General features: G+C 50.3%; 1 protein-coding gene, 1 long non-coding RNA gene and 1 other non-coding gene across 5 annotated transcripts in view; 1 reads left to right on the top strand and 2 right to left on the bottom strand.

Moving 5' to 3' along the window:
* Positions 1–230: 230 nt before the first annotated feature.
* On the bottom strand, positions 231–1,282 carry LOC122153957. The gene is made up of 2 exons (XR_006165815.1): positions 1,211–1,282; positions 231–1,003 (listed from the first exon to the last, which is right to left on the bottom strand). It is a non-coding gene; the product is annotated as an uncharacterized LOC122153957 (long non-coding RNA).
* On the bottom strand, positions 1,073–1,165 carry LOC122153998. The gene has a single exon (XR_006165878.1). It is a non-coding gene; the product is annotated as a small nucleolar RNA SNORD60 (small nucleolar RNA).
* Positions 1,283–1,627: 345 nt separating the features above from the next.
* Positions 1,628–19,365, top strand: part of TRAF7 (TNF receptor associated factor 7) — a 47,327-nt gene continuing 29,589 nt past the window's right edge. The window contains exons 1-4 of one of the 3 annotated variants that reach the window (XM_042798301.1): positions 1,628–1,736; positions 15,722–15,840; positions 16,089–16,146; positions 17,309–17,400. In XM_042798301.1, the coding sequence (XP_042654235.1) occupies positions 15,760–15,840; positions 16,089–16,146; positions 17,309–17,400 (231 nt within the window). In that variant the 5' untranslated portion in view covers positions 1,628–1,736; positions 15,722–15,759. Of the gene's footprint in view, positions 1,737–5,171; positions 5,277–15,721; positions 15,841–16,088; positions 16,147–17,308; positions 17,401–19,365 lie in introns of those variants that run through there. The other 2 variants (XM_042798302.1, XM_042798300.1) reach the window with 2 other exon arrangements.

Genomic DNA, 19,365 nt, shown 5'->3' with positions numbered 1-19,365 from the left:
ATCTAGATGCTTCAGTTACCAAGCAAGGGTTCAGCTGCTCCAGTGCACCCAATGAAAATGAAAAGGGAGCTGGGCTAAGCTACACTGCAGCACTCGTTTTAGGATGTTCTGGTTCCCTTCAAGTGAATAGTTAATTGTAGAAATGGTCCAGTGTGCCCAAATGCAAAGTCTGAAGTTGGTCTGTGGTGTTACATGCTACCCGTGGGATTTGTGAAACACAGAAGCAACAGGAATGTTTTGAAAACTTTATTAAATCTGTAAGGCATAAAATTGGCCTGATACAGAAGCCAAAGCAGAGATACAGCATCAAAAAAAGTAACAATTACAGGCTGAACTTGATTTGAGGCTGGGAAAAGCACATGGCCCGAGGAACTTGATATATTCCAAAAAGCTAGTTAGCATCAAGGACCCCAAGATATCCACCACGGCGAAAGTCGATGCCTGTGTATTTCTTGTACTTCGGGCAGTTCTGCAGCTGCTTCTTTGTGCTTTGAAAACTAAGCTGTACTGCGTGAGCAACAGCAGCTTCCCCGTTTCATACTGCAACCCCAGAAAACGCAATTTTCAGCCGTACTCGGAGCTGCCCCGCACACTCGGAGCCCGCAGCCGACACTCCCTCTTGCACAGCAGCTATGCCAAGGCACGGCTTAGTTCCTCCAGCCCCAGCTTCACCCGCCCGAGTGCTTTCCCTGCAGTTGCAGAGCCCAGAAATTACGAGGCTGCATGGTACGCGAGAAACAACCGACCGGGCGTTTCACCGCCCCGAAGGGTCATCTGGGTCGCCAAACCTCAGCTCATCATGTTTTACGAACTATCTACTCATTAAGCAGAACTGTTATCTCAACTATTTCCCTTGTCACCCCCTTCTTGCTATTCCCATATTAACCCTTACATCCCCTGTTCCTATCTAGGCCCTGTATCAGGGGGGTGCCGCTTCCCGGGCCGCCGAGACCAGGCTCCCGCATCGCCCCTCAGGCCTCCGCCGTCCGCTTCCCGCCGAGCCCTGAGGAGAGAAGGCCGCGCGGTGAGAGCGGGCCGCCCCGCCCCGCCCGGCCCCGCCGCGGCTCCCCTCGGGCCTCAGCCGGGGATGGTCAGCAGGGGCCGGCGGCCGCCCGCCGCCCTCAGACGAGGTGTCAGAAACGTAGATAAGAAATCATCACCGGCCCGACCCCGCGAAAGGCCCCGCCACCGCCCCCCCTCTCCCGCTCACCTCCTGCCGGGAAAGGCCGGCCACGTGCCCCCGCGGCGGCTTTTATAGCTTCCCCCCGCGTCGCCATTGGGCAGGCTGCCCGCGGGCGCGGCCAATCACGAGCGGTTGGCGTGATCTCGGCCCCCCCCCCCTCCGCCTCTCCCCAGCGCTCATTGGTCGCTGCTTTTCCCCGCTCCAATGGCGCCGCGCGGCGCAGCGTGGCCCGAGGCGGTGGTCTGCCGCCGTCGGATTGGCCCCCGGTGGAGGCCGAGCCAAGCCAGTAGCGACAGTGGTTGTAACATAGAGTGACCGGGAAAGCGCCAATCAGCGCTCAGGCGCGAGGTCTGCTGGGAGTTGTAGTCCCAGCGTCGCGGAGCCGCGGCGAGGAGCCCGGTGGGAGGGCGGCGCGACGGACTACAAATCCCGAGGAGCGCGGGGCGCGGGGTTTCCGGCCCGGGCGGCAGCTGAGCCGCTAGACGAGCGGGGAGCAGGCCCGGGGTCGCGATGTGCCGGGGCCGGGCACCGGCGCTCCGGCCGCCGCCGCCAGGTACGAGCGGGGCTGGGCCGAGCTGAGGGGAGCCGGGTGGGCTTGTGGCTGAGGGAGCTCTGTGAGGGGAAGGGCCGGGCCGGGCAACGGGGCCGGCGAGGGCCGGGGACTGCGTGGTGGGCTGGGGCGGGGGGACGGGACGGACACCCTGCTCTGGGGAGGGAGCTGCGGGGCTCCTCCGGGGCCTGCGGGGCTTCTCCGGGGGCTACCGCCCACCTGGCAGCGCTGCCGCGTCTTCTGCCACCTCGTTCCCCTCCCTGGGGTGGTTTGTGTCTTGGTTTTTAAACTCTGGGCAAGTGCCAGTGTGATTTTTCAGGTGCGCGGAGAAGCCGGTGTATCCTCTCCTGTGTTGTTCGGTCCTCGGTGAAGCCTCTCCCTGTCTCGCTTTCTTTGTCCCAGCTGCTTTCCTTTTGCTGTTTGAGGTATCTCATGGGGGGGCGTGCTTCATTTTGTCTTTTTCTGCTCCATTACTTGTCCAACTTAGGGCACGTGTTGCTGATGGTTCTCTCTTGAGCTCCCAGTAACCTCATTTCCCTGTGCCTTGGTTTCACAACTTACGCAATGTAGGATATTTGGTGGTAGATCTCCATAACCGCCCCAAGACAGTCGCACATCTCGGAGCAGGCAGTGCTCTATCCTCTTCTCATTTCAAATACGCTATTTAGTTCTGCCTTATTCTACTGCCAGCTCACAGCTGCTGTTCCTCTGACAGACTTGCTGTCAAAGACTTTTCTCCTGTTTGATCCGTGACTGTGACCCGGTGATCCCTGTTGTGTTGCATGAAAGCCAGAAGTGAGGTCCTTCTTTCAGTTCAGCTTGCTTTTGAGCTCTGTTGGTGTCAAAGACAAGGGCTCAGACAGGGTCTGCTGGGGGCTGATGAGTGTGGGAAGAGGTCTGGTACGTAATTTAGCCGCGTTTGATATGTACATGGCAAGCCAGGTCCAGGCTGTTGTACCCCCGGGGAGGTAACTGTATTGTGGAGAACTCTGGCCTAGCGGTTATTTTTTCAACTTTGACAATGTTGCCAAACATTTAAATCCCGGCACTTCAATTTTGCCTCCTTGTGCATTTTCACCCTGGTGATGTATTCTTTTTAGTCTGTCCTAACCATTTAGTGTTCCTGTCAAATAGCTGTTGCATTTTGGCTTTGGGAATTTGTCTGTGAGTGACTCTTGCTTACGGCCACAGTGACATTTGTTGGGTTTTCAGGGAGAGGGCTGTGTGAGCAAAGTACAGTTCCAGAAAGCCCTTACTGAAGGAAAGTGGCATGAGAAAGTCGACCGCTTCCCTGACAGCCTTTATGTGACTCCCTGGGAGCTGTGTGAGGAGGGGAGGTGGTTCACAGAAAGCGTGTTGTGAAGATAACCCAGTGCACCACCAAAAACTGGGGCTGCGTTGTGTGAAGTACTGTGTCTGCTGACTACAGGTCCAAAGAGCTGGCTGTTACCATTGGCAAGGGAATAGTTGGTGCTGTCCTCATTGCACACCTGGAGAGTGGCAGATCAAAGGGTTTTGGGGTTTCCTAAGCATCATGCAGGACACTGAAGGAGCAGGGAACTGTCCACAGCCTGCTGGGTCCCCCTCCAAGTCCTGGGGTCCCCCACCCTGGGCGCTGCTGGTCTCAAGGCTGAGAAGGGACAGGGTAAATCCAGCCAGAAAGCTCCAGCTTTGCGGTTTGGTTCGCTGCAGCGTGCAGCAGCAGATCGCTTCCAGGTGAAGCTGCCCTGCAAAAAGGAACATTTTGTGACGAGAGAGGATAAATTTTACCAAGTGGCAGTGAGCAACCTAAACTGAACTGGAGTGACCAGAACATTCAGTCAGGGAATGCAGGTACCTTCCCTGGTAACACCCAAACATGATTTTTCACGGTGTTCCCTGGACTCTGGGGAAAAAAAAAAAATAATCCAAGTTTTCAGGCAGATTTGTTCGCTGGCTCAAGGGATCACACGGTGACACCAGCCACTCTGCAGTGTGAGAGTGGTGGGGCTGGGCCCATGACTGCCCATTCCCCTGGCAGCACAGCTGTAGATGACCTTAAGCCACGCATGAAGAACCATAATTAAGTTTGCGTCCCCTGGCTGAAACCCTTCTGCAGTCAACTGTTCTCTTCCTGGGGCTCCACAAACACAACTCGGTGCTGGAGCTGCAGGGAGGCCCGCGGGCTCTGGGAAGCTGCCGAGCACCGTGCGACAGTGCTGGTGCCTGCTCTGTCCTACCGAGAGCTGCCGCAGAAGTGGCTGTGCATCAGCCAGGGCTGGTCCTGGGCAGTGCTGAGCATTTTGCACTTCAGTTGGCGTTCAGCAGTTAGTCACCTCCTGGGCTGAGCGTTTGCCTGTTCCGCAGGACCTTCCTGGCCCCCGCTAGCCGTGACTGGCGTGTTCTGAAGCGTGATCGTACCTGCCTCTCAGGTTGTCTCAGCCAAGCCCAGCTGTGCCAGGAGAAAGGCATTTGAGAAAAAAAAAAAAAAATCCTTTCTGGTTTCACTAGCTCAATACTCTGATTATGTGGACAAGTTCAGTCTGTCAGAACTCTTCCTTCCCTATTTTTATGCCCCCTGCCTTCCCTTCCCTGGCTGTACTCCTTTGCTGTGGGCATGGTGAAGCACACACTGGCATGTCCTTTTGCCCACGAGCTGGGGGATGTAGTGGCTGCCTGGGGCAGGGGTGGAGGCTGGTGGTTGCTCACAGGGGTACTGTTGCCCTTCTTTCAAGCTCAGTGACTCCCCTGGCACTCCAGGGCAGTGACACCCCAATTTACCCATTTACAGACTGCTCTCTTGCTGACTTAGGCACAGCCTGAGTTTGGAGCTTCAGCAGAGTTGCCTTGCTGCTTTTAATGAGGTGTAAAAGCTGCCAGAGGTGTATTGGGTGTGGGGTGAGAGCTCTCCCTGCAGTGCCTGCTCCTGTCAGAGCCTCAGCTGTGGGAGCACGCTGTTCTCCTGGGTGGGGTAGGTGTCCCGGCAGTAGAAATCCCCCACCATCAGTGCCTGTGTTTCAGCCGAGCCCTGCTCACCAGCTCTGCCTTTTTGTGGCAATTCTTAGTTAACTGGATCTCCCTGGATGACTCTGTGGCTGTTTGTTAGGCTGCTCGATACTCAGTATTATGAATAGTTTGGGAACTATCTAAAGAGGGTGAGAAACTCAAACTCCTTTTAAAGTGAGCGATGGACTGTCCTGTCCCTGGAGATTTCTCTGATCAGAGGAATAAATCCGTGTGTGCTAAGAGAGTGGTTGTTTTTTCTGCACTAGACTAACCCTCTTCAGTCTCAGAGCAGCCAGGGCAAAGCTGCGAGGCAGCGCAGCGGAGATTGGCTGAGCTGTGGGATTTTCCAGCTGAATTTACATATCGCCCACTGTTCTGCATGCCTTTCTGTTTACATCACTTAAGAGCGATACACACATACACGCACACAGATAGCGGAAGAGACATTTTGACTGAGGAAAAGCCTGCCCACAGTTTAGGAACTTGGTCATGGTGGTGTCTTGCTGGGCTTCGCTTCTCCGTGCCAGCTTGGATGGCCGATGGTGAGCTTCCTCCAAGGTAAAGTGTTTGCCCTGGGTGCTGGATGTGTCGGCAGTGTTCCTCGGGAGGCTGCTGGGCTGTAGCAGTTGTGGACAGCAGTGAGGGAGGAACAGTTTTCATTCCTGTGTCTAGATCTTAGTGAAGAAGCGGGGGATATCTGAAATCCAACGCCAGTTTGGAAGTGGGTACCTGTCGCCTATCCAAAGAGCTGGAGCTGTATTATGCTGATTTTGTGATCTCCAGAGTGACATTTTTAAGGACACGTAACGCTTGACTGTGCAGCAACCCAGTGTTTTCTAAGGCTATTCCTGGTGGTTTCAGAAATGGGAAATCCTTGATATTCTTTAAGCAAAGTTGTGAGCAGAAGCCAAGTTTGCGAGAAGAGGTGGGATCTCTCACTGCTTCTCCCTTGTATCCTAAGTCATCTGGCTGCAGTACAGCTGTTAATGGTATATTGGGGGAGTAATTTAAATACAGCTTTCCTAGCGTGGTGTTAGGTGGCTGTGGGACACTGAACGGTGCTTCTGACTGAAAGCTGTCAGTAGATTTGCCGCGGTGGAGGTGTCCACATCCACTCATTTCTTTTGGAATTGAGGATTCAGTGCTTGTTTATCAGAGGGCAGGGTATCACTAGTTTGATCATATTTTGCCCAGCTCACATGCTACCTGGAAAGCACTAAGATTTTCTCCCCTTTCTCAGTCTCTGGTTAACATTCCTGAGCAGTGAGTGCAGCTGTCTTATGTTGTGCTCTCCTGCATGTTCTTAGTGGCAAAGTCAAAGGAAACTGTAGAAAAAGAGCAGGTGACGGAAATTTTGTGTGTGTGTGTGTGTGTGACGGAGCTGGTGCATTTCAGATGGATCTTTAAAGTGGTCTAATTGCACCCAGAGGGCAAGCAAGAGCCTGTCATGAAGTTTCAAAGCTTTGGAGGATGTTATGGGGGAAAACAGGGGGTGGAAGTGATACTTTGTGCATTTGGAGTAATGATTATGGGCTCAGGTTTTTTCTGACTTTAATCTGGAAGAATCCCATAATGTGGTAGGAGCGGTTAAACCTTTCTAGAGAATTGCAGCCACCCGTAAGGCAAAGCAGTTTGAAAAGCCCTCAGTGACTGCACAGCAAAACTAAGGAATGAAGTAGAGAAGAACCTTTGATTGCCTTGGGTCTGGCAGGGTGGCTCCAGGCAAGGAGAGTGCAGCAGGTGAGAGGAGTGTTCCTTCGGGCACGTGGGGTCCAGCGGCCGCTAAAAGCTTTGGATGTTTATTGGTGTTTAACTCCTTTCCCAGGCCAGCTGAGAGCGGGCCTTGGAACCTCGGTACGTTACTGGCCAAGGGAGGGACTAGAATGGCTGAGGATGGATTAGTTTCTGTTTTTCACAGGCAAGTCTTTCCGTCACAGCCTTGCTGAAGTGCTTGTGCGGGCACTGCGCGGGCTGGAGGCGAGAGGTGCGCAAGGGAGTTGGGGATCTGTTTGTCCAGGGGGTTTCTGCGGCAGCTCGTGCTGCCCCTGAACTGATCAACCAAGATTGAAGCCTTCCAAGCAGAGGCTTTGCTTCCTCATGCACTCTCCTGCCAGGACAAAGGCTGAATCTCTTCATAACCCAGGCTTTGCTGCTGACCTGGCATGTCTTGGAGGTTTGTTAAATGAGTTGCAAGCCCATCTATCTATCAGATTCCTGCAGGCCAGTTTGCAGCAGGGAAACCTGCAGCAGAGCCTCAGCTGGCCCACAGGACCCTCTGGGGTCTCGGCAGCCACTTGCTCTCTGTCAAGCCAGGCTGAGGAACACCAATTAGCGCCAGTTCTGGTGTGATTTGTGTAGGTGACTATTCTTAGCTTTCGAAGCGTGGTATCTTATATCATGATCTGCCTTGCACAGAGGAGATAGCCATTCCCTCTCAAGAACCAGTAGTAGGACTGAGATTTTTGTCTTGGAGGGGTAGGAGGTGGTTGGTTTGGGGGCTTGGTTGTTTTTTGTTTTTGTTTTTTTTCTTAAACAAATCCACAGTTTAATAATGTGAAGGTCCCCGAATGGGTCTCTTCTTTGAGTGAGGATGTGGGAAAGATTACAAGCTGTGAAAGGAACTGCGTGCAGCACTGTAATGTTAGGGCCAACTTTGAAAGCACCTCTTGATTAAGATCTTTGTGTGGAAGAGCTCTGAGTGTGCCTGTTTCTGCCAGCCTGGCCACCCCAGCAGCGACCACGTAGGTACTGAGCCAAGACAAGCCAAGCTCAGCTGCAGGGGTCGGGCACTACTAAACGCTGGTCTGTGGCCCTTCTGTGTAAGAAAAATGGTGTGGTAGGTGGATGCCTCCCAGCCTCCTAAAATGGAAGTAAAACTTCAAGTGTAGCTTTTGTGTCCTGGAAACAGCATTGAACATTGGCCTCTGTTCTAACTTTTAACTTGATTTTAGGTTTTTGGGAAAAATGAGATGCTTTGTTCTACCAGAGCAATCACTTTTGATCTGGTTACAGGCACATTTAAAAGTTACTTCATGTTAAAACCTGAAGCATTGCAAAAAGTTTTTCTATCCCAAGGACTCATTACCCTTTAGAAAAAGCACCTAATAGAAAATTATTTCCCTTTCTGAAGTGCATTGGCACAAAAGAATGACAGTGTTCAAACAGCTGTTGAATGTGCTCTCTCAGCTCTGCAGTCGATTGAAGCGCTGGTAAAAGTAGCAGCAATTAAAAACGTCACTTTTATTTTTATTGATGACAGCTCAGTACAATTATGGTCTCACTTTAAGTAGCTCAGAAAAGTTACTGTGTCTTTGAAGAGCAATGCAAAAACTTGTAAACAATAACAAGACACTTTCTGTTGCACAGATCCAAAGCCCCACCAGAGAGAAGTGCCGTGCTCTGTCAGTAAAGCTGAACTTCTGTTCACGTTTTATGTTCTTCTAGCACTGACTGCACGTCTCGTTCTGTGTGCGTGGCCTTCGAGGGGTCACCCGAAGAGTGTAAGAAATGCCCTGCCAGGTCAGAGCATTGCTCTGCCTAGCCCCAGTTCTGTCTTCAGCAGTTATGAAAATGGATGCTATTGATGGAGAGCACATGAACCTGACCACTTTCTACCATCCGTTTGCCTCGTATTTTCCCACCGCTCAGAGTAGTTGCATCAGGGACTACATCCCATTGATCATTTCATTTGTCATTCCCTGAAGTTTCTCTAATTATGCGGGCCTTCTTCTGCAGCAAAGAGTAGAAGTGCTGCAGCACTCAGGAGACAAATACATCGAGGTTTTATGTAGCACCCAGATGACATCCTCGCGGTTGTTCTCCACAGCTTTTGTGATGCTGCTCAGCATTTCGTTGGCTTGCTTGTCTGCTGCTGTCCTCTGGGCTGAGAATTGCAGCTAATTGTCCACAGAGGCTTCAGCATCTCTTTCCTGAGTTGTAGCTGCCAAATCAGAGCTGAGCATCACATAGGCCTGCTTTCGTTATTTTTCCCTAGATGCATCGCTTGACATTTGTCTCCATAAAAGCTCATCTGCAGTTTTTTTTGCCTCCTCAGTTTTGTGAGGTTCTTCTTGAGTTTCTCGCCATCAACATGGTATTTGCCTACTCAAAAGAGCTTAATGTCATGTACAAACCTGGCAGTTTCCCTGTTTACTCTTTATTCAACATCCCCACCTATGACCTTGAAAAAGCTTATTCAGCAGTGGTTCTTGGGGGAACCCTTGCATAGTCCTCTCTAACCTGAGGGGTGAACATTGAGCTCCACCCTCCTGTCCAGTGGCTGCCCCGAGAGATCTGCTGTAGCTCACGCACATTCTTACAGTCTGTGCTTTACAACTCAGACCAGATGCTGATAGTCCTCGTCACCGCGTTCTTTAAGTCCTGTTAACACAGTTTGCAAGCACTTACGAGTGCTATTTCCACCAGAAGCACTGACCAGGAAAGCCAGCGTGACTGTCCTATGGTTGTCTCTGTAGAAGAGTTGGCTTTTGAGCTCATGAATCTTGTTGCATTTGTGCTTTGGTCTGAGACATTCCCTTGCAGGTTGCTGTGGGCCACTGAGAAGCAGTTTGCAGAAAGCGTGGGCAACACCTTGGTACTGCAGAAGGCCAAGGTGGACGGAGCCTGCTCAAACTGGACTTGATTTACTAGCCCTGCACCTCCCCCAGAAGAGCCCAGGATGTGTGAGAGCTTGCCATGCAGCCGAGAAAGGGGCTACAGCCCCTGCTCTCGGCGCCTGCTTGCCTTGCCCTTGTCCCATTGAGCTGGGCTCTTGGAGCAGCACGGTGCGCTTCAGCATCCGTAAGAGTATTTCCCCAGTGATGTGCCAATACTCTCAAGGATGTGTAACCTTCTTGTTCTGGCTGTGGTTTTGTAAGAGGAACAGAAGCTTGTGTGTTACGCTGTAAATACCCAGGCTATGAAATAAGGAAATTCACGTCACATGCAGGCTGTTCCCAGCCAGAGCAGGATAACCCCATGCCTGCCTTTCTCACGAGGCCAGCTGCATGCGTCGGCCTCGCTCTCCAGCAAACACTCCTGCTGTGTATGATTTTGCCAGCCCAGCAGTTTCCTCAAGGGTGAATAACCTTAGAGACAGCTTCAATGAACTGAGAGGGCGGCGGGGGGGGGGGGGGGGTGGGAGAGAAAAGAAGAACAAAGCAGATGTAGGACATGTCGCTGAGCTTTGTGGGCTGTTGATTGCATAAGGCGGAGACGCTTGCAGATTTCTTGGCAAAGAGATGCCGTGCAGCGTGGGGCATCGTGTCTGCCAGCCGCTCCCCAGCGCTGCCACGTTTCACCTGTGGGATCCCGTGTCCCTCCCAGGAGAGCGGCCGGAGCACAAACCCCAGCAGTGCCACTGTGCCTGCAGCGGTGGGGTTATGGCATTAGGAACTGGTTCCTAAGCAGGACCGGGCAGGTTACGTGATGTTCGTGAGGGGTGGGGATGCTCTGCCGTCCCTTCTCCTCATGCTGCGTCCCCCCTCAAAGCTTTGGCCTTGATCTTGAGTCTGGTTGTAAGGATCATTTGCTGAGTATTTGGAATAGCCAGGGGTGAGTGTGTGTGTGTGTGTGTGTGTGTGCGCGCTCTGGGGGCTGAGAGGAGTGCAGACCCTTGCACCCATGCTGGTCCCACCAGACCCCTTTTCTGGGCAAACTCTTCCACATCTTCCACACGGCCAGAGGATGAGCTGAGCTACTGGTCCCAGAGGTGATTCCCCCCTCCCTGCTCTGAGGTGCAGGGATGGGTTGGCAACAGTGTGAAAAAGCCGGCAGAAAGCTGCTCCATTGCTGATCCCATTGGCCTCTGCAGTGGGGGAAAAGAGCACTGCTTTCCCCATCTGCCTCTGCAACTACTGGTGGTTGGGTTTTTCCTTGCCTGGATTACCAAAGGAAGAATTTTAAGGCTTTTCTTCTTGCTGAGCCTCAAAAGCCTTAGCTGATCCCTGTGGTGTGCAAATGCTGAAACCTAGCCCTTCCCTTGCATCTGGTTACTATCAGCCATGTGATTTAGTGCATAGTGAGTCCCCACAGCTTCCTTTTCCCAGGGCAGATTTTTTTTTTCCCCTCTTTTTTTACTGTCAAACCCACTAAAGTTGCATGTTAAAAAATAATAATAAAATTAACTTCAGGCAAGGAGAGTCTGGATCACAGGCTGGGTTTCCATGCTGGTCTCCAGATGCATGGGTCCATACATGCCTTGCTGGTTTAGAGGGCAGCCCTGTGCTCTTGTGCTGCTGGGGCACACAACTTTCAACAGTTCTTGTCTTTCCAGAGCAAACAAATCCTGTCCTCTCACTGCAGGTGTCAGGCTGCCTCTGCAACCCATTTTGCTGTAAATCATAACCTGACCCTGCAGAGTTCTGGGCTGGAAAATTGGGAGAATGTTTCCAGCATGAGGGCTTCTGACCTGCTGCTCTGTGGAGCTGCTGATGGTGCTCAGGAGATTTCTGGAGTCCCTTTGTATTTGGTCCTCTGAGAAGGATTTAGCAGCCCAAAGGATTCTGCGATTTCCACTAAATCTGAGGTTTTTCTTCTAGGTCACAGAGCGCCTGTGTTTTGTAACACAAAATGTTTGATACCTTGACTGTGTCGTAGTCTGTATCTCCTCAGGAGGTGGTTCTGCTCGGACCCCGCAGGCTGAGCAGCTCTGCCTGCGGTCAGAGCAGGGACGGGAGCTGCCCCGGGCCGGTGCAGGGTGCCCCAGGGAGGGACACCAGCCACCCAGGAGGGATGCTCATCCTCTGGGCCTGGGAGCACAGCACAGCAGAGCTGGCCGGGGTTCAGCTGCCAAGTCAAGGCTTGGGGATCTGGCGGAGATTTTTGCAAGTGCTGTGGGAAGCTGATATTAATGTCAACACCAGCTCTTTTCTGACTCCTTTTAACTTCTTTGATAACAGTTGGAAAAAGCCTTTCTCAGTACCTCTTGGAAGACTGAGATGTGAAGGAGCTGTCAGACAGTGCTCTAGAGAGGTGTCTGCTCTGTTGAAATGCTTCCTATATATGGTGATTGCAGAGATTTGGGCTGAAATCAGATATTCATGTGGTGGCTAGTGTTCTGCAGCCTGGCTGATACTCCACTCAACATTTTTTCCATTGCTCGCATTCCTCTGGTTTCTGTTCAGAGAAGACTCGAAGCAGGCTCCCTGCTGCTGCTTGCAGGTAGGTTGCTCAGCCAAGCTGCAGAGCGCAGGACATGCTTATAAACAATGAGTGGAAAATCCCTGTATTCCAGCCCATGTTCCCTTCCTCGCTTCGGATTTATCCAAGATCTGTTGAAGTTGGAAGGCATTTTTGCATCCGTGTCAGTGGGGCTTTGGGACAGGGTGAAACTGGAGATGTGTCTCCTTAACGCCTCTCAGCAGTAAGCAGTTCTGTGGCCTGCTGGCTTACCCCGAGAGCCTGCACAGAAGTTTCAAAGGCAGTTATTTAAAGGGTCACACTCATCCTTGGCTGACAGACCGTAACGCACTGATTGCAGTAGCTCATGTGCCTGTATGTCACTGTTTGTTGCACATCTGATCCTATGTTTAATGATAGTATGAAACTACTTGAACTGTTAGTTGTCCTTGTTCTTGGTTTTTCCTGTCTCTGTGCTCCACAGTGAGTGCTTTCCCATGGTTTTTTGTGAGTGTCCATCTGCTATGTTTAAAGGCAATACATACCCTGAAAATGAGAAGGAGGTGAAACTTTTGCCTGAGTCTCCAGATAGCCCACGGTCCTCCATAAGGATGAGCTTCCTCTCTTTTCACCTGGGAGTGATTGTTTGCCTTAAAACCCAGTAGGAATATTTGATCTGCAAGGTTCCCTTAATGCTGTCAGGGCTGGTGAGGTGGGAGCACATCCCTGCTCCTGACTTACGAGTAGTGCAGGATAGAGGGTGTTCAGGTGGTTGTTGCTGAGGTTCTTTGAAGAAGGAATCATGAATTCATAGCCTTGGAAAGTGAGTCCCTCTAACGTGAGAGAAGGAGGGTGCTGAATCCCCTCCTCAGAAGAGAGATTAGTGAGTTTAGCTGCATTGTTACACATAGGGAACCTATAAAGGAGGGGAACTTTAGGGATTCATGCATGTTATTAGACATGAGATGATGCAACCTTGAGACGTGAAATCCCAGGAAATGCGGCAGTTTGTGTCATCACTCACGGAAGTTCTTGCCTTACATTATTTATGAGCACTGCATCATCTGGAGCCACCAACTGAGATGGAGACCTTTTTGTGCTATACACTGCACAATTATCCAAAGATTCTTTCTTCTCCAGGGTTTGTAGTCAGATACGCTGTGCAGAAGAGGTAGGCTGAAGAGGCTTGTGCAGGGAGGAAGCAGAGAGCTCCAGTGCCTTGCCCAAAGTTGCAAGAGGGTGAGAGGCTGAATGGGATTCAGATCCCAGGGGGCCATGGCCAGTGTTACCCAAAAGCTTTGTCTGCCCGCCCCCCCCCCTCCACCTCTTGTCTGTGCTCTAAGGAACCACTGAAAGGAGAAAAAGGATCCTGATGGCCAATGCCAAACTTCTCACTTGCTGGAACCCAGCTTTAAGCTCGGCAGGTCTCCATGATGCAGCAGCACAACACTACTTCATTCCTGCTGTTCTTGAGACAACTCCAGCAACTCTGCTTAGCATCTCCTAAGGGATCTGGCATTTGCAAACAGCCAGGACAGTGCTTCCAAATGTGTGGAAAACATTATCCAGATCCCTATTTTTAAGATGGCCTTGGGTTTGGTTTTGGGGTTTCTGTGTGTTTATTTTTTTGTTGTGGCTTTGGGTAGGTTTTTGTTGTTGTTGTTTTAGACTGTAGCTTTTTCTGAGAGTTTAGAGCCGAGCAGTGATCCCTAGGACTGTGCTGCTGCTGTAACCTGGCTGCCTGACAGTTGTGCGAGAAGGAACTGCAGCGAGCAACACGATGTGCTGTGTCAGGCGTGGCTGAGCTGTCGGCCCTTAGCAGAGCACTGGCCGAGGAGAGCTCCAGCATCACCTTTGCAGCATTTAAAATGCGAGTGCAGGACGTGGCCAGCCCTGTGTGCAGGCAGCCTCGCAGTGGGGCTCACGGGGGAGCTGGTGTGCTCTTGGGCTGGGACTAAGGAGGCCCTGAGCCAGGCCTAGGTCACAGCTGTGTTGTGTGATCAGGCCTCTCTTGAAGCCTCAGTTTCCCTTCCTGTAAAGTGGAGAAATCACAGTGATCTCCTTTATAGTGAGCTTAGAGATTTAGGACTTGTCACCTTCAGTTAAGAGAACACCAATTGCTAGAAACACTTAAGACATTTATTTTGCCTCCCCGAAAGTTGGAAATGTGAGTGGCAGGAGTGCGAAAGCTTGGCCAGAGCGGTGCCGTCTCGGCAGGGACCGGGAGCTCTGTGTTGGCCGATTGATTGCAGGAATCTGCAGGGTGTTTCTTCCTTCTGAGGAGCCCTTTGCTGGTGGTTGGCTCTTGTCTTGCAAAAAAGGATTTTGGTTGTGTCTTTGTAAACCATTTTTGGCCTCTCTGTTCTCACTGCAGATGTCTATCAGCTCTCTTTAGCCCTTGAACTCTGCTGCTGGCAGCGAGGGTACCAACACTCAACTATACCTTGCACAGAAGGGTGTCTCTTCATCAGGATCCTTCCTGAGCAGTTTATTCCTGGAGCGCTGGGTCCCTGTCTCCTTGGGCAGGCTGGGACAGCCTGTAAGTGCAGGCAGCACCTTTCAGCTGCAAGGACGAAGGGGCAGCTTGGGAGGAGAGCTCAGTGCCCTGCTGAACCCTTGTCTTCTCTGGTGGATACTTCTGCTCAGGCCAGAAGCATCTCTGTACGATAGCAGAGAGGGAGGTGCAGCTCCTTCCTATGGGTATCCTGGCTCCAAAGGAGAGATTTTGAGAGCATCTTGTCAGATTCGTTGGGACAACAGCATCATTTTGTGCCCTGAAGCCAGAATCAGGTTTCAACAGAGGTTAAAGAAAGCAAACTCCATGTGTTTCTGCGGATTATTGTTGTGTAATACTTGACTTTGCAAACTTGAACCTCGAAAAAGACTGTGTAAACAATGGAGGAAGATAAATGAGCCCCTCTGCTGACTTCTAGGGGGAGAGGGTTTCTCTTTCTGGGAGATGATCCAGACTTTGCTGGTTGTGTCTGAGCAGAACCTGGGAGTAAGATCTAGGATCACAAACGTTACTTGAAGTAAGGTTTCTTTCATGGTTTCCTTGACCCCGTAGCTCAGACCATGCTGGAAAGGGCTCCTTTAATGCAAACATAACTAAATCAGACATGGGACTTTTTCTTTCTCCTAAGATCTAGCCCTGGCTTTTGTGTTCAGTAGTACAGCCCAGGGCTTTTAAATTAAATAGCAAAACTCCCACTGAGTTCATCACAAGAACAGGATGAGGCCTCTGCTCATTGCACTTTTGAATACGAGGCAGCCTTAAGTTCTGGGGGTGCAGGGAAGTTTAGGCTTGGGTTGCTTGGCTGGAGGTGCCAGAAATCACTGCAGAGCCTGCCTGGGAAAGGGGTTCCCTTTCTGCCACTCCAGCTGATGAGGATGTGGGGCTGCTGAGCTTTCAGGGGGCACCTCAGCCTTCATCTGGAGGTGGGTAGTCCTGGGGGGAGGAAGGCAGTTGCAGGCTGTGTAGGGTGGCTCTGCTGGGACTGCCAGTCACCACTGGTACACACTCATTTTAAAAAGACTGACCTGTATCATGGCCAGTGGCATGCTGTCTTAGAATAGTTGCCTGAGAAGTCTCATCTGCTGTTAAAATAGTCGTATACTTGTAAAAGCAACTAATGACTATGGGTATTCCAATATTCGGGTGATTGAGGAGTTACTTTAAAAGATAATCATATTTTTAGAAAATGCTGAACACTCATCCGGGAATCGTTTGAAGGAACCTGACTTTGTCCTTGCACTTCCTTATGAAAATCCAGGTTTATGTGAGTTTAGGTAAATACTGGGACTTAATGCCACAGGAGAGTGTTCCCTGAGCCTCGTAAAATATATACAACAAATTTAGCTCTCTTTCTGTCTTTCTTCCACAGAGCAAGCTTCCCATGACTAACAAATGCTGGCCTAGATTATGAGCTCAAACAAGAACGCTCGCTACAATCGTTTCTCCAGTGGCACAACGAACATCACTACTTCTGAAAACACTAACGGGGTAAGGCCCGGTGCGGCTGGCAGAGGATAGGGGCTAGGGCTGCTTCTTATGCTCTCGTCCTTTCTTTCGAGAAAATGAAGACACTTGTTAAAAATATGGTATTTTCTTGCCTATTAAAAATCACAATATCCACAGATAAAAGTTGGGAATATATGTGTACATTTTTTCACCAATTCAGCAAAGGTGTAGCAAGCCTTTGGGCTGTGGTGCAGTGATACACACTGACCTTCATTTTGTCAATATTTCAGACAAGAATGGAAACAACTTTTGGGCCAGCCTACTCTGCTGTGACAACCATCACAAAGGGTGAGTGTATTTCACGTTTAGAGCTTTTCCCCAAACCACTATGTGTGATTCCTACCAGGTTTTTTGTTGTTGCTGTTTTACAAATGATAAAGCTGTAGGGAGAATTGCCGTGTTCATTACAGACAGGTGCCAAGGTGCTGTTTTTAATATTATGCAGCCCAAGTGTTATTTAATCATGGCATCTGATCACCAGGCGTGATGGAAATGAGCATGCACAGAAATTTTCTCCCATTAGGCAGACTTGACAGTACCACTGGGAGGCCCTTGCTGACTTTAGGATAGTACAACAGGGTTTTATACAGAGCTCAGTACCAAATCTTACTTATCCCTGTGACTTCTCATGCAATCATTACCAGCGCTGAAAATTCCCCTCTTCATTTTCTGCCTGACTGTGAGTCATGCTGGACACTTTGGTAAAACCCCCACGGCCATTTTTAGCTCAGACAGGAGGGGGTGCACATGTACCTGCTCATTTAAAATTCTCCTGCTTTGTTCCTCAAAGCCCAGCAGGTGAGGAGTCTGAGCCCTGACACGTGGTGTGAATGTAGGAAGAGGTCTGGCTTCATTTTGGAATAAAAATATCCTTACTTCGGTAAAGATAAACTGTGTCACTTGACACTGATTTAGATAAGGAACATCTGTCTGGGGGAAATGTTTGGATTACATTTGTGCAGGACTCTGGACTCTAGATGTTTTTGGACTCCTGAATATTTACATTCAAAATTTTACATAAGTAATATGATCTTTATACAAATATCTCCAATTTAATTTAGCATGCTTCCCTTGTGCTACAAGAATATCCAGACCTCCCTTGATCGAAGCAATTTTTGTTGGTGACCAAGATACGTGGGAGTATAAGGTTTCCTTTTAATAGTATTTTTAACCTATGGACCTGCTAAGATATTATCTGTGTTCTTTTCTGAGCAAGCTACCTTCAAAGGGCTGCATGCATTTCCGCGAGCAATGAGATCGGGATTATTCTGCCTGTACTGATATGTCCAGGTCATGCAGCAGAGTTGGGGAATCCCTAATATTTTGCTTTTCCAAGGAAGGAACACTTACAGCTACAGAGACTGACCTATAGTTTGCGAATGTTACTGAGGAGCCTAAATGCTTGTCTGTTTTCTTTCTTTCTTTCTCTCTTTTTTTTTTTCCTTTCAAGCTGACGGGACCAATACTTTTAAACAGCATCGTCGGACCCCATCCTCCTCCAGCACACTCACCTACTCCCCGCGAGATGAGGACGATGGCATGGTAGGTGTTGCCAGGAGCCCCTGTGCTGACTGGCTTAGCTGATGATATGTCAAATGCGAGATCTCTGGTGCTCCTCTGGACATCTCTGCCGCCCTCATCGTTCCCCTGCACTGCGTTATATTGGAAGCAGATGTCTGCACCGGAGGCAGGACCAGCTTCAGCATTTCCTGGCTGTTCCCATGTTGGTGCAGTGGGAAATCAGAGGCCACCTCTGGCCTGGGGCATTAGGCTGGTACTCGTTTTCAGACTGCTTGAAAACGGTGTGTGGTTACAAAGCCCAAGAGCTACAAATCCCACAGGCCTATTTGTGAGGGCGTACCTGCCTCCTGGTGTGAGCAGTGGGCTGTGGGTCTCCTGAGCTCGGGAGAGAACAGAGCCGCTGTCAGCGATGTCTGGGGCTGAGGCCAGGCACTGTGGGTCAGGGTGTTGGATGGACCAGCCAGCAGCACAGCTGGCCCTGCAGTTACAACCAGAAAATCCATTCCTACTTCCACCTCCAGATGGGGCTTCTGACCACAGGGAGCAGGTTTGAAACCTGCAGAGGGGGATGTCGGACACTACAGGCTGCTTGGCTCCTGGGGATTACATCACTGGGGTCTTCTCACACAAACCCATGTCTCCCGATATCTTTGCAGAAAAGCACTTCCCAATTTTATATCCAGCTTTCACATTCATAGCACTCATTTCTGAGTAACTTCTTTGGGGGGAATTTAGTGATCTGACGGGCCTCAGGGTTAGCAGCTTAAAGAGAAATTAAATCAGCTAAATCAATTAAACCAAGAACAGCAACGGCAGAGCAAACCTCAGGGAATGGATGGATAACTCTGAGAGGCCTTGACCTTCTCCTGTCCCTAGTGCTGCAGCCACATCTCATAACCACGAGCTCCTGTTTAGATTTAAGCATGTTAGTAGTAGACTTCAAATTAAGTAAGTGCATGTAGCCTTTGTCAGGTTACGAGACCCAGCTTCTGAGCCAGGGATGAATGGATTGCTGCTGCTGCTGGAGTTAGGCACTGGCAGAGGCTGGGGTCAGCGACAGCATGGAGCTGCAACACTTCTTAAAATAAATTTGACACCAGATTGCAAAGAGCTTTATTGTCAGCATCCTATAAAGTTCCTTCTGTTGCTCAGGGATCGTGCTGTGTTTTATGTGCACATGCGGTGGGGTTTGGTTTTTTTTTTGTGGTTTGGTTTGTTGTTTTTGTTTTTTTTTTCCAAGTCCTTTGAACATTTGCCTTGTGTCCTTGGCAAATGCAACTCTCCATCACATCGCTGACCCCACAGTGCTGGGCCACTGTTCCAGGAAGCCCTTGGCTGTCAGCACTAATGCAGTGGGCTGAGTGCTGTGCTCACTGCACCCTTTTCATCAGCTGTGCAGCTCTCACGGAGCATAAGTGAGGATTTTTCCAGAGGAACGAGAGGTGCTGGGGACATTGCATTTAGCCATGTCAGATGGAGAAGCTCCCTGATGCCTTTGAAAACCCCAGTGTCACAAACTGAGGTGTGCAGCTAAGAATAGGAGCAATCTCTCCTAGGACCTAGACTTGCTCCTCTTGGACAGCCTCAGCCCACCTTGCCTGGAGTGCTAAATATTCCTAAGCAAAAATAGCAAGAGGATTAATGAGTGGTTCAGGAAGCAGCCTGCAGTGTGAGGTGCTAACAAACCAGAAGAACCACATCCCTGCTCTGCCTGCTGCTCCAGACAAACTCCCACTAACCCTTTTAGGAAGCTTCCTTTGCTTTGTCAAAAAATAATCTGGGATTTCCCTTCCTCATCGTTAAGTTTTCCCTTCTCCAGAAGCTGCCAAGGGCTTGTCAGCCATCAGAGAGACAGCTGGAGACGAGTCAGCCCTCCTGTGACCTCCACCACCCCTTTTTCTTTTTTTTTTTTTTAAAGTTCCTCTTAATGAAACTAAAAACAAAGCACATGTTCTGTGTGCAAGGCAGGGATTATTGAGCGGCTGC

Source organism: Tyto alba, unplaced genomic scaffold, assembly GCF_018691265.1.
Source record: "Tyto alba isolate M040663 unplaced genomic scaffold, T.alba_DEE_v4.0 Super-Scaffold_28, whole genome shotgun sequence".
Lineage (NCBI taxonomy): Eukaryota > Metazoa > Chordata > Aves > Strigiformes > Tytonidae > Tyto > Tyto alba.
The sequence above is the reverse complement of the archived record's forward strand: the minus strand, read 5'-3'. Positions and strand labels throughout refer to the sequence as shown.